This window comes from Zootoca vivipara, chromosome 9 (genome assembly GCF_965207765.1).
Source record: "Zootoca vivipara chromosome 9, rZooViv2.hap1.1, whole genome shotgun sequence".
Lineage (NCBI taxonomy): Eukaryota > Metazoa > Chordata > Lepidosauria > Squamata > Lacertidae > Zootoca > Zootoca vivipara.
Window position 1 is genome coordinate 68,175,118 of NC_142592.1, and position 12,750 is coordinate 68,187,867.

Genomic DNA, 12,750 nt, shown 5'->3' on the forward strand with positions numbered 1-12,750 from the left:
TGGAGCTGGCTTCGGAATAGGCAGGAATGGGATCGTGCCGCTGAACCAGCTTTGCCACCCTGTCGTTCCATTTGCAGGCACAGAAAAGGGCTTGGGGTGGCATCCTGGCTCTGTAGGCCAACCAGATAAAGGTGGAAAATGGAAGGGAATCCTCTCCCATCTCTGCTGTGACGAGCGAGCAGCCGTCCCCAACACGGCACCTCTCCCGGCGGCTTGTGCAAAATAAGCTCATGCCTCGCTTATTTTAAGAAAACTGCAAGGCAGTTCATAGCGCACCTGTTTTGGGGAGAGTTGTAGTTCAGGACACCTGGAGGGGAGCACCACCTTTGGAGAGGGCTGCTCTAGGAATCCGAGGCAAGAGAGAACTCGGCTACTGATGAAGCGCAGATTTAGCTGGACTCGCTGTGTGAATGTCTAGGAAGGCTTGTTGCTATCTATAGCAAGCAGGTGGTTTGAGTCAAGAATGGGTGTGCCCTCCTTTGCACCCCTAATGCTCAAGGAATGCCAGGAAGCTGTTGCTTCTTGCCTCTGAATTCAGAAGAGGCTGTTCTTGAGATGTACACATTACTTCCACCTTCCTGCAAGGTGTGCAGGGGAGGGTGACGAATATAACAAGGGTCTGGAAACTAAGCCTGATGAGGAACGGTTGAAGAAGCTGGATATGTTTAGCCTGGAAAAGAGGAGATAGGTAAAGGGACCCCTGACTATTAGGTCCGGTCGTGACCGACTCTGGGGTTGCACCGCTCATCTCGCGTTATTGGCCGAGCGAGCCGGCGTTCAGCTTCCGGGTCATGTGGCCAGCATGACAAAGCCGCTTCTGGCGAACCAGAGCAGACAACCAAGGGCTGCCACGTGGAAGAGAGGGCAAGCTTGTTTTCTGCTGCTCTGGAGGGCAGAACTCAAACCCATGGCTTCCAGTCACAAGAAAGGAGATTCCGGCTAAACTTCAGCAGCAAGAAAAGTGTTTGACAGTGGAATCAACTCCTTCCTTGGAGCTTTTAAAGCAGAGGTTGGATGGCCATCTGTCAGGGGTGCTCTAGTTGAGATTCCTGCATTGCAAGGGGGTTGGACTAGATGACCCTCGGGTGTCCTTTGCAATACTATGATTCTATCTCCTTAAAGGCCTTATCCCTGCTCTCCCCATCAACACTCCCAGCTCTGGCTCTATTAACCCGAACCTTGTCCTATCAAAAGATCACATTCTTGGTTTGTGTTTAGCACCATGCTTCAGTGCAGACTGTGCCAGCTTCCATCGCAACCAAGCTGTATCCAGGGACCATTCCTGCAGTGGTTATTTTCTGCCGCCCCACCTCAGCCGCCCTCCCCTCTCCCTTGCGATGGACACGGAATTGCAGGAGGCGGCAGCAGGTGTCCTGGCAGAGCTCTCGAGTTTCCCGCGGCATCTCAAGTACTCATCAGCCATTGCAGATTGGAGTAAACATGTTTATTTCACAGGCAGAGGTCACGCTGCCCCCCAGCTGACGGGCAGAGGCCACGTAACACGGCAGTTTGGCAGTGGCAAACCGCAACACACCCCTCCCGTTCTTGTCTGACTCGCCAAGGCGGAGGGAGAGGGAGCAGCAGGAAACTAAATACCTTGGTGGATTCAGTGGGGCAGGTCGGCAAATGCAAGGAGTCGCCGGCTCCTTTCAGGCCTTCCCCATGGAATGGGTTCTTCCCTTCCACCCCTCTCCCCACTGTTTCCTTCCGCTTTGCCAAGGAAAGCCAAGTTCTGTGACCTGCATGGATTTTGATTTTGGCAGGGAGGGGGCTGGAGTAAAAAGCTGTAGAGGAGACCCTGAATCCCATCACTCTCCCTCTGGGTTCAAGCACCTTTGCGGTCATAGATACTGCTTTCTGGAAGCACGTTCTGTTCCTGCAAAGCTTTGGCATGTACAAAACCCCAATCCCCACCCCTGTACAAACGGCAGGCTTCCAAAACACAAAGAAAAAGGCATATTTCCTTCCCCAAAGGCTGGCTAATACCCTCTTGCACACAGAGGTTTCCTGCCCAGGAGAAGCTTAGTTTCCACTACCTGTTGAGATTGTGCAAAACCTACACCCATGTCTGCATTCTTGGTTCTGTTAGGCTGAGGGGAGATGTGGCGATGCCTTCTTGCCAACAAAGAACCCGTTTCAGGTAATTTCCTTGGCTCGTTGGAGCTCCAAAGGCATTGCACGCCTGCTTACAAGCATCTCTTCGCAGCCACGGGGACTGGAAACTGCCCACTCTTGCAAATAGAAAGTCAAGAATTCCGGTGCCAAGAGCTGGCGGAGTGTCTCAAACTTGGCAAAGGGTGCTCCTCGGAGGAGAGACTCCCTCTTCTGCTTGCCTACACCAAGCAGGGCAGGTCTGGCCCCAACCCATGCAACCTAGTGGGGGAAGGGGGCACAGAGCAGCCTCCAGCTTCGGCCTTTTGGGAGCTGAGGCCCAACAGCAGCGCGTGGTTCTCTGTGGTTGCTGTATTGCAGAGGGTTGGTCTAGAGGACCCTTGGGGGTCCCTCCCATTTGTGCCCTGCTCCAGGCCTTAGCAGGGGCTCTCCTAGAAGGTGGGAGTACTGGCCTTCCCTTCCATGCTACAGCACTTATGCTTAAGAAATGCTACCTGCTGCAACCAAGCTCAACAGACTTCCCTCATCGCTGACGCAAGGCCTGCTCTTGCCCCCCAAGTCCCTTGCGGCCCTCTCCCCGCACCCCTTCCATTCGACAGCTCGCTAGTTTTTGCAGCAATCGGGAGAAGGCCCTTATCCTGCAAAGAACTGCTGCGGCTTCTCTCGGCTCAGTGAAAGGCTGAAGTCCGGCTCTTAACTGGGGAGGCCTCCGAGCTTGCAAGTCCCCGTGGTTCTGCATCAGCTGCCCACTAGCAAAGTGGCATCCCGACTCCCCTGGAGCCGGGGCCTGTGCCATAGCCCAGGGGTGGCGAGGTGCCCAGTCCCCCCTCATGGCTACATGCTATTTGTGGTGCTGGTCTGCATGGGCCAGCTCTCGGGCCCGGCCAGCTGCAGGCTCTGGACTTGGACGCTCTGCTGCGTCTGCCAGAGCTGGTGCAGCTCCTTGAACTGTTCCACCATCTTGTCCTTGAGATCCGGGTGGGAGATCTGAAGGCGGACGCTGTCGGCTGACCAGCACAGCTCCCCGGAGAACATTTCCAACAGGAGACGCGCAGCTACTGGCACCACCTGCGAAGGGAAAGGGTTCTGTCATTTCATGCACAGGTGGAAAAGCAGAGCAGCCTCACTTTCCTATGTGGTGGAATCCTATATAATAAAGTCCCTGTGTCTCTGCGTCCAGATTCCCTGTGTCCCTTTGTCCGCGGTAATGCGCATGTGTCCCACGGACACAGGGACTGGACAAAGAGGCGGGACGTACACACGCACACGTGCGCATTCTCTCCCCCCCTCAACCCTCTGCCTCCCGTTCCCCTGCAGCGGCGGACCAAGATGGCGGCATCGGGCTCCGGGGCCGCGGTGGCGGAAGCCCGGTCCGGCTCCTGTCGCCATCGCGGCCCCGGAACCCGATACCGCCATCTTGGTCCGCCGCCGCCTTCTCCTGACAACCCTACCTGGCCCATGGGAGGAGCGGCGGGGCCGCGGCCTTCCCTCCCTCTCTGCGCTCGGCCGTGGGACACGACGGGAGAGTGCTTTGCTTAATTGCGTCCCCGGCGCCCCCCACGGCCGAGCGCAGAAAGGGAGGGAAGGCCGCGGCCCCGTCGCACCTCTAGCACCCGTTTTCTTAACGGGCTGAATGAGACTAGTGGTAAAATAATTACAGTGGCACCTCTGTATAAGTCCGGGTTTGCCGCTCGCGCATGCGCAGAAGTGCAAACTGCTCTTCAGAGCGGCGCTTTCTCTAGCGTCCTTTTCGTCGAGTGTCCGGGGCTCCAGAACGGATCCCAGACTCAAAACAAGGTACCACTGTAAAAATTATTGGGAAATGATCTATAACAAAAGGAAAAGAATGTTTTAAGATAACCTTTGTCAAAAGACCAGAAGCTTTTTTTTTGCTAGGCATTTCAGGTCAAGATATGCCAAAAGAGAAGAAAAAAACCTCTATGTATGCTACAACGGTGGCTAGGATTTTACTAGCCCAAAGATGGAAAAGCGATGAAATACCGACTAAAGAACAACAACAAGAAAAACAACTGCCAGACTTTTAGAGGACATCTGAAGGCAGCCCTGTTTAGGGAAGCTTTTAATGTTTAATAGATTATTGTATTTTAATGTTCTGTTGGAAGCCGCCCAGAATGGCTGGGGAAACCCAGCCAGATGGGCGGGGTATAAATAATTATTATTCCTATTACTATTCCTATTATTATTACATTTTGTCCATAAATTACCACACAGCACATATTCAACACAAAAAAACAGCTGCAATTTGTTGTTGGCAAAGGACAGGTGGACATATAAAGGGCCCCATTACTTTCAGTAGCTTAGGGCCTCTTCAAACCGAAATTCGGCTCTGCTAGAAGCTCCTTCTCCCAGAACCAGGAGAGCCTTGAAAGTAGGAGAGCAAAGGGGCGTCTCTACCCCCATCGTTCTGCCCGGACACTGAGGTCCACCTCCGAGGGCCTTCTGGCAGTTCCCTCGTTGCGAGAAGCCAAGTTGCAGGGAACCAGGCAGAGGGCCTTCTCGGTGGTGGCGCCCTCCCATCAGGTGTCAAAGAGAAAAACAGCTACCAGATTTTTAGAAGACATCTGAAGGCAGCCCTGTTTAGGGAGGCTTTTAATGTTTAATAGATTATTTTATTTCATTTTTCTGTTGGAAACCCAGCCATAGCTGCCAAGTACCCCGTTTCCCCTGGGAAGCCCACGTTTTTACTTACCCTTTCCCGGTGGTCCCCCGTATCACTTCGTCTCCCGTTTTTCTCCGTTATTTTCTCCTGCCGGCGGCCATTTTTTTCTTTCTGATTTGCCCTTCTATGGGCACCAAAAATGGCCACCGCTGGCTTCAAAAGTCGCATCTACGCATGTCCGGAAGTGCATAGACGCAGCGGCGGCCATTTTTGGTGCCCATAGATGGGCAAAACAACACCGGAAGTTATGTCTACGCAACGTCCGGTGTCACACGGCTGCCGGTCCCGGATTCTGCAGTCCGGGACTTGGAAGGTAAGAACCCAGCCAGATGGGTGGGGTATAAATAATAAATTATTATTATTATTATTATTATTATTATTATTATTATTAGCTCAGGATCAATAAGGAAGTGGGAGAAAAAAGGGGTGGAGAGTCACTTGGGACCATGCCATTATTCCAAGAGGCTGCGTTCCAAGCCTCTCTCTGTAAAAATTGAATAATAAGCAGATAGCAAGGACGTTTCCTTTTCTTATCCGTTCCTGGCAACCTGCCGTGGGGGTTGTTTCCTCTACCGCCTGACACCAAGCTCTGCTTAAAACTGTTTCCTGGGGACATGTCCCTCCTGATTTATGTGGGCGGAGGAAGATTACTGACACAAACACCGCCCCACCTCTTACCTGGACTGTGATCAACTTCTTCTCTTTAGGCTTCTGGTCTGGCCACTCCTCTCCGAAGCAGAAGAAAATCTCGTAGGGGGGTGGCGTGGTGCTCTGGCCCTTCTGGAACATGATAAGTCCTATGGAGAGAGGACGGGAACGAGAAATATTTAAAAGAAAGTTGCTGAATTACAACTTATTGCCAAACTTGAAACCATGGAGAGACCTGGTCTGAATAGAGACATTGGATTCTTATCTCATTATACATGATAAAGCTATCTTTAGCCATCTCACCCCTTGCTTTTTCCTGCAAGACCAATTGCAGTCGTTAACAGTCGTCAACAGCTATCAGTCATCAACCACCCACACCCATCACAAGGAGGGAGTAATACCCCTCCCCACCCTCTTGCTATATATCAGGGTCTGGTGACTTCTGTTTCAGTGTACAGTGGGACCTCGACTTACGAATTTAATCCATTCCGAATGCACACTCGTAGGCCGAAAACTTCGTAAGTCGAGTTTCCCATAGGAAAAGTGGTTTCCCATAGGAATGCATGGGAAACTAAAAAATTCGTAAACCGAGGAAACCACATCCGCGAACAGGTTATCCACTTTTTCCGCTCGTAAGTCAAAAACGTCGGATGTCGAGTAGTTCGTAAGTCGAGGTCCCACTGTATCTGAAGAAGTGTGCATGCACACAAAAGCTCATACCAATGACAAACTTAGTTGGTCTCTTAAGGTGCTACTGGAAGGAATGTTTTTATTTTTAAAATATATTTCTCCTGCGTCAGACCAACACAGCTACCTACCTGAATTTAAAAGAAAGAAAAAAAGAAATGGGAAGGGCCAGGGAGTACTGGCAGCCCATTGGAGGAGAAAGGAGGGAACAGGGAACCAGAAAGTGGAAGGAGAGGAGAGACAATCAGAGCAGGATGGCTGTGAGCATCCTGAAGCGAGAACAGGTTGGCACGGATGATGCAGTTTCCCCTCCCCAGCAGAAGAGCTGGACCAAAGGCACCCCAAGCCCAGCATCCTGCTTCTGGCAGTAGTCAGTCCAAAGGTCCGTATAGTTAAAGCTATGGTTTTCCCAGTAGTGATGTATGGAAGTGAGAGCTGGACCATAAAGAAGGCTGATCGCCGAAGAATTGATGCTTTTGAATTATGGTGCTGGAGGAGACTCTTGAGAGTCCCATGGACTGCAAGAAGATCAAACCTATCCATTCTGAAGGAAATCAGCCCTGAGTGCTCACTGGAAGGACAGATCGTGAAGCTGAGGCTCCAATACTTTGGCCACCTCATGAGAAGAGAAGAATCCTTGGAAAAGACCCTGATGTTGGGAAAGATTGAGGGCACAAGGAGAAGGGGACGACAGAGGACGAGATGGTTGGACAGTGTTCTCGAAGCTACGAACATGAGTTTGACCAAACTGTGGGAGGCAGTGGAAGACAGGAGTGCCTGGCGTGCTATGGTCCATGGGGTAACAAAGAGTCGGACACGACTAAACGACAACAACAAAGAGCAATTTCCGTTAACAGTTTCATATATCTGAAAAAGTGTGCATGTACACAAAAGCTCATACCAAAATAAAAATTTAGTTGGTCTTTAAGGTGCTACTGAAAGAATTTTATAATAATAATAATAATAATAATAATAATAATAATAATAATAATAATAATAATTTATTATTTATACCCTGCCCATCTGGCTGGATTTCCCCAGCCACTCTGGGCGGCTTCCAACAGAAAAATGAAATAAAATAATCTATTAAACATTAAAAGCCTCCCTAAACAGGGCTGCCTTCAGATGTCTTCTAAAAATCTGGTAGCTGTTTTTCTCTTTGACATCTGGTGGGAGGGCGTTCCACAGGGCGGGCGCCACTACCAAGAAGGCCCTCTGCCTTGTTCCCTGCAACTTGGCTTCTCGCAGGGAGGGAACCGCCAGAAGGCCCTCGGTGCTGGACCTCAGTGTCCGGGCAGAACGATGGGGGGGGGGAGACGCTCCTTCAGGTATACTGGACCGAGGCCATTTATCATATCATGAATAGAGACATTGGATTATTATCTCATTATAAACGATAAAGCTATTTTTAGCCAACTCACCCCTTGCTTTTTCCTGTAAGACCAATTGCAGTCGTTAACAGTCGTCCACAGGTTTACCACACCTATCAGCCAATCACCCATTCCCACCACCCTTCTGAGTAATACCCCTCCCCACCCTCTCACTATATCTAAGGGTCTGGTGAATTCTGTTTCAGTGTATCTGAAGAAGTGTGCATGCACATGAAATCTCATACCAATGGCAAACTTAGTTGGTCTCTAACGTGCTACTGGAAGGAATTTTTTTATTTTGTTCCGACTACGTCAGACCAACACGGCTACCTACCTGTAACTATTATTATTATCATCGTCATCCTTATTTAGATTTGTAACTTATAAATGGTAACAATGGGAGGGCGTTCCACAGGGCAGGCGCCACCACCGAGAAGGCCCTCTGCCTGGTTCCCTGCAACTTGGCTTCTCGCAACGAGGGAACTGGCAGAAGGCCCTCGGCGCTGGACCTCAGTGTCCAGGCAGAATGATGGAGGTGGAGACGCTCCTTCAGGTATACAGGACCGAGGCCTGTGCATGATTCTCCAGCGGTTTGACCTCACAATGGAGGCGCACCCCATTGTCTCTCAAGACAGACAGGTGCCAACAACATTGGCACCCCACCTTACCCCCCCCCAAAGAGCTCAGGGTGCCTTGCATAGTTTCTCCCCGTTTCATCCTCACAATGACCCTGTGAGGTTGTTCTGTACTGGGGAGAAAAGTGGCCTCACTCTCCCCCCCCCCCCCCCAAGACCTGAATTCCCAGAGATTTCTGCCAGTTCTCTGGACCCTCTTCCTCTGCGCATCTGCTTGGCCCTGTGGGGTGGCTGGAGAATGCTGCTTCTGAGCATGTGAAGAGAACCATTCCCATTCCACCAGGCGCCTGCCTTTGCCCTCCCCCCTCCATTGCGACCATGTGGCCCCTGGCATCAGAGGGAGGCTGGGGCCCCGTGGCTCCTTGGGCAGGGGGCCCTATCCCTCACCGTTGAGGAAACTCTCCAGGCTGAAGAGCTTTATCTTCTTCTCGCGCTCGATGGGGTTGGGCCCCGCCAGCTCCCCGGCGCAGGGCCCCGTCCAGAAGACCTTGCACTGGCAGAGGCGGATGGCGTAGATGTCCTGGCCCTGCAGCTCCAGGATGAGGCCCCGGTCCAAGACGTCCAGCAGCTGGTGGGTGTAGAAGCGCTGCTTCTCGTTGGGGACGCCCTCCGCGCTGGGGAAGCGCACCTGCTCCAGGGTCAGGGGCCCAAAGAGCTCCACTTGCTCCTGGGTGGGCTTCAGGTTGCTGTAGAAGAGGCGGCAGCCGTGGGGGTTGCTGATGGTCAGGGAGCCCACCGAGCGGCCGCGGTACTGGAACTTGATCTCCAAGTCGGTCACTGCGGGAAGGCGGAGGGGGAGGGGAAAAGCAGCAGGAGGGCCCTGTTTAGTCATTGTAACGACTCTTGTAGAAAGCACAGGTCCTACATGCAGCCTTGGACTCCAGTTCCCATCATCCCTAACGGCCTTGGACTCCAGCTCCCATCATCCCTAATGGCCTTGGACTCCAGCTCCCATCATCCCTAATGGCCTTGGACTCCAGCTCCCATCATCCCTAATGGCCTTGGACTCCAGCTCCCATCATCCCTAACGGCCTTGGACTCCAGCTCCCATCATCCCTAACGGCCATGGACTCCAGCTCCTATCATCCTTAACAGTGTTGGACTCCAGCTCCCATCAGCCCCAGCCAGCACGGCCAGCAGTCAGGACTGATTGGTGGAAGTTGGAGCCCAACAGCATATGGAAGACTACAGGTCCCATTTATTCATTTCAAAGAATCACAGTTTCCGTAAAACTACAACCGGCACCCTCCTCTTGAGAGCAGGCGGAGCGTAGAGCGGCTGGGTGCGAGGGCTGGGAAGCCCCCCAAGTTTGAATTTCGCCTCAGCCACCAACCTACCAAAACATGAGCAGAGCTTGCTGGATGAGACCTATGGCACATATAGCCCAGCATCCTGATCTCACATGAGCCAAACAGGTGCCCCTTGTGGGGAAGCCACAAGCAAGACCAGAGCCCCAGAGCCCTCTCCCCTCCTGTGGTTTCCAGCAACTGGGATTCAGAAGCATTTACTACATCGAGGGCCATCTCCCCCTCCGTGAATTTGCCCAGCCCTCTTTGAAAGCCTTCCAAGTTGGTGACCCTCACTGCCTCCTGTGGGAGAGAGCCCTGGGCCTAAGCTTTCCCTCCGGTGCTATGGGGATAATAACACTGGGTTTGCCGTAAGAGAAGGCACAGAGAAGTGCTTTGCAAACGTTGGAGGGGTTCTAAACATCCGCGGCGCCATCGAGCGCATCACGGAAATTGTACGAGGAGGAAGCACTCTTGAAACCAAAGAGGGAGAAATATAAGGAAACAAGATGGCAGCTCCACCCAGTGGATTCCCTTCCAGCCCCTAATCTAGAGGTGCCCAAACTTTTTTCAGAGAGGGCCAGATTTGATGAAGTTAACATGCGTATTGACCTTTTTTTTAGGATTGAAGTTGGTGAACTTTTTTTTACAATTTTACCCCCAAGTTGTTGAGCTTTTTTTATAGGATTCAAGTTGTTGAACTGTTGAGCTTTGGGGGCGATTTTACCCCAGGAAAGAAACTGCCACAGGGGCTGGATTAAACCGACCAGTGGGCCGGATTAGGCCCCCGAAACGGACTTTGGACAGGCCTGCCCTAATCGTAGCACTACATCAGCCGCCGCTGCTATTTCCCCTTCCCAAAGGATTTCGCAATTCCCGCCCGCCCTCCTGCTTCCTCCCCACCGCAGGACGGATCCTTACGTGGCAGCATGTGGGGGCTGATCAGCAAATCCGGGATGAACTGCTCCATGGGCGCCACCGGGCAGCCCCCCGGGCGCAGGGGCTCCAGGTCCGCCGACATGGGGACATCTCCTGGAACAAGGGGCATCCCTCTGGCCGGTTCGGCAAAGTTGGGCGCCGCGGGCTCCCCGCCAACCGCAAAAGCGCCGACGGGCGGAGGCGGAGGGGGAACGTTCATGCGCGCCACGTGGGGGAAGGATCCGTTGGCGCAAGCGCCTGGGTACAAGGCCTCCTGCTTCAGCCACGGGTAGGGGGGCAGGGGCTCCGCGCCGTGGGACGGATCTGCGGAAACGAGAGCCAACCACGTATGAAATGTTAGGAAGGGATCTCGAGGGCCATCCAGTCCAACTCCCTGCCGAGCAGGAAACACCATCAAAGCATTCTTGACATACGCCTGTTAAGCCTCTGCTTAAAGACCTCCAAAGAAGGAGACTCCCCCACACTCCTTGGTAGCAAATTCCACTGCCTGACAGCTCTTACTGTCAGGAAGTTCTTTCTAATGTTTAGGTGGAATTAGGTGGGATGGGCACTGCTGCTGGAATGTAAGGTTCTTGACTGCTCAGATAGTCTGCTCCTGCTCCTGGATGCTTTGCAGTGAGAACACGGGGCTCTATCCAAGTAAGGCACTCACTCTCATCCTAGCCTACCGCACAAGGTTGTAGTAAGGGCAATAAAGGGAGGAAGAAAACTATTCACACTGGCTTGAGCTCCCAGTACGTTTCCAAGCACAATTCAAAGTGGTGGTGACTTCTAAAGCCCTAAACGGCCTCGGCCCAGTAGACCTGAAGGAGCGTCTCCACCCCCATCATTCAGCCTGGACACTGAGGTCCAGCTCCAAGGGCCTTCTGGTAGTTCCCTCCCTGCGAGAAGTGAGGTTACAGGGAACCAGGCAGAGGGCCTTCTCGGAGGTGGCACCCTCCCATCAGATGTCAAGGAAATAAACAACTACCTGACTTTTAGAAGACATCTGAAGGCAGCCCTGTTTGGGGAAGTTTTTGATGTTTTATTATGTTTTTAATATCCTGTTGGAAGCTGCCCAGAGTGCCTGGGGAGGCCTGGCGAGTTGGGTGGGTTATGAGTAAATTAATAATAATAATAATAATTGTTATTACAGTGGTGCCTTGCTTAATGAATGCCCTGCTTAACGAAATTTCCGCTTAACGAAAGGATTTTTCGAGCGGAGGTTGCCTCGCTAGACGAATTTCTTTTATGAAAAATTTGTCTAGCGAATCACGGTTTCCCATAGGAATGCATTGAAATTCAATTAATGCGTTCCTATGGGCAAAAAAAATTTCAAAAAAATTTCGATGCATTCCTATGGGATTCGCTAGACGAATTTTTCGTTATAATAAAAGACCCGTGGAACAAATTAAATTCGTCTAGTGAGGCACCACTGTACTATTATTATTACTACTTCTTGAAGGTGAGATGTAAACGCAGTGCAATAAATAATAGGGCCTACTCATGGCTTGTAAGCTCTCCTATGCAGTGCAAGAATTTCTGGATGTTTCTTGAGATGGTAATGTTGAAAATGACCAGTAGGCGTGTGCAAGAGTAAAGCGTCACCCAACTGGGTTAATGATCCCCATGTCCCCCCCCCCCAGCTCCCCTCCCCCTCCGGCACTCTGGCACTCACCTGCAATTTGTAGCGTGGGCATCATCTTCTGCAACTACAAATCAAGCAATCGGTGTTAGTGGTGGCGGGGAAAGACCTTGAGCACCCCTGTTTGAAGACACCCTGGGCACCCCCAGGAAGCAGCACTAACCTCCCCTTGCACCCCAGTCGGAACCCCCCCCCCCCTGTTCCAGAGCTGGAAAGACAGGCAGCAGTGGTAGTGGGCTTAGTCTGGAATTTCTCACTAGAGGCTGTGTCCCTGCTTGTCACCCTGCCTGCTGCTCTGTCCCTTCCTTGAGAGGGACTCTTTAGCTGAGATTACTGCATTCCAGGGGGTTGGGCTAGATGACCCTCGGGGGTCCCTTACAAGTCTGGAAGTCTACAAACTACTGAGCTCACTTTGCTGGGCCTCTTGGGTTTATCGTCATGCAAATCCAGGACTGCGAGGAGGCACTACAAATCCTCTAACGAGAGCTGCGTGACGACAGCCTTGCGTTTTTATTTATATAGGAAGAAAAGCATTTATAAATCTCTCCCCCTCTCTCTCTGTGTATGTATATACACATTGCGTACAATATAAAAACAATAACATAGCCCTAAAGGTAATAAAAGCACAGCCTGGAAAACATGCAAAGGCAAATTAAACGGAGTGTCGGGATAAATCAGTGTCCAAACAAGCCTTTGGAGCCTGGGAGGGGATGGCTAGGAAACTGCTGGGAATATCTCCGCCCACCTCTGCAGCATTCAAAGTGCAGAA

The 12,750-nt window shown here is 51.8% G+C and overlaps 1 protein-coding gene across 1 annotated transcript in view; it reads right to left on the reverse strand.

Moving 5' to 3' along the window:
• Window positions 1–1,429: 1,429 nt before the first annotated feature.
• IRF5 (interferon regulatory factor 5) overlaps window positions 1,430–12,750 on the reverse strand; it is a 45,041-nt gene continuing 33,720 nt past the window's right edge. The window contains exons 5-9 of the mRNA XM_060279262.2: window positions 12,015–12,048; window positions 10,340–10,660; window positions 8,520–8,909; window positions 5,471–5,589; window positions 1,430–3,180 (exon numbers count right to left, since the gene is read on the reverse strand). Of these exons, the coding sequence (XP_060135245.1) occupies window positions 2,947–3,180; window positions 5,471–5,589; window positions 8,520–8,909; window positions 10,340–10,660; window positions 12,015–12,048 (1,098 nt within the window). The 3' untranslated portion in view covers window positions 1,430–2,946. The remainder of the gene's footprint in view (window positions 3,181–5,470; window positions 5,590–8,519; window positions 8,910–10,339; window positions 10,661–12,014; window positions 12,049–12,750) is intronic.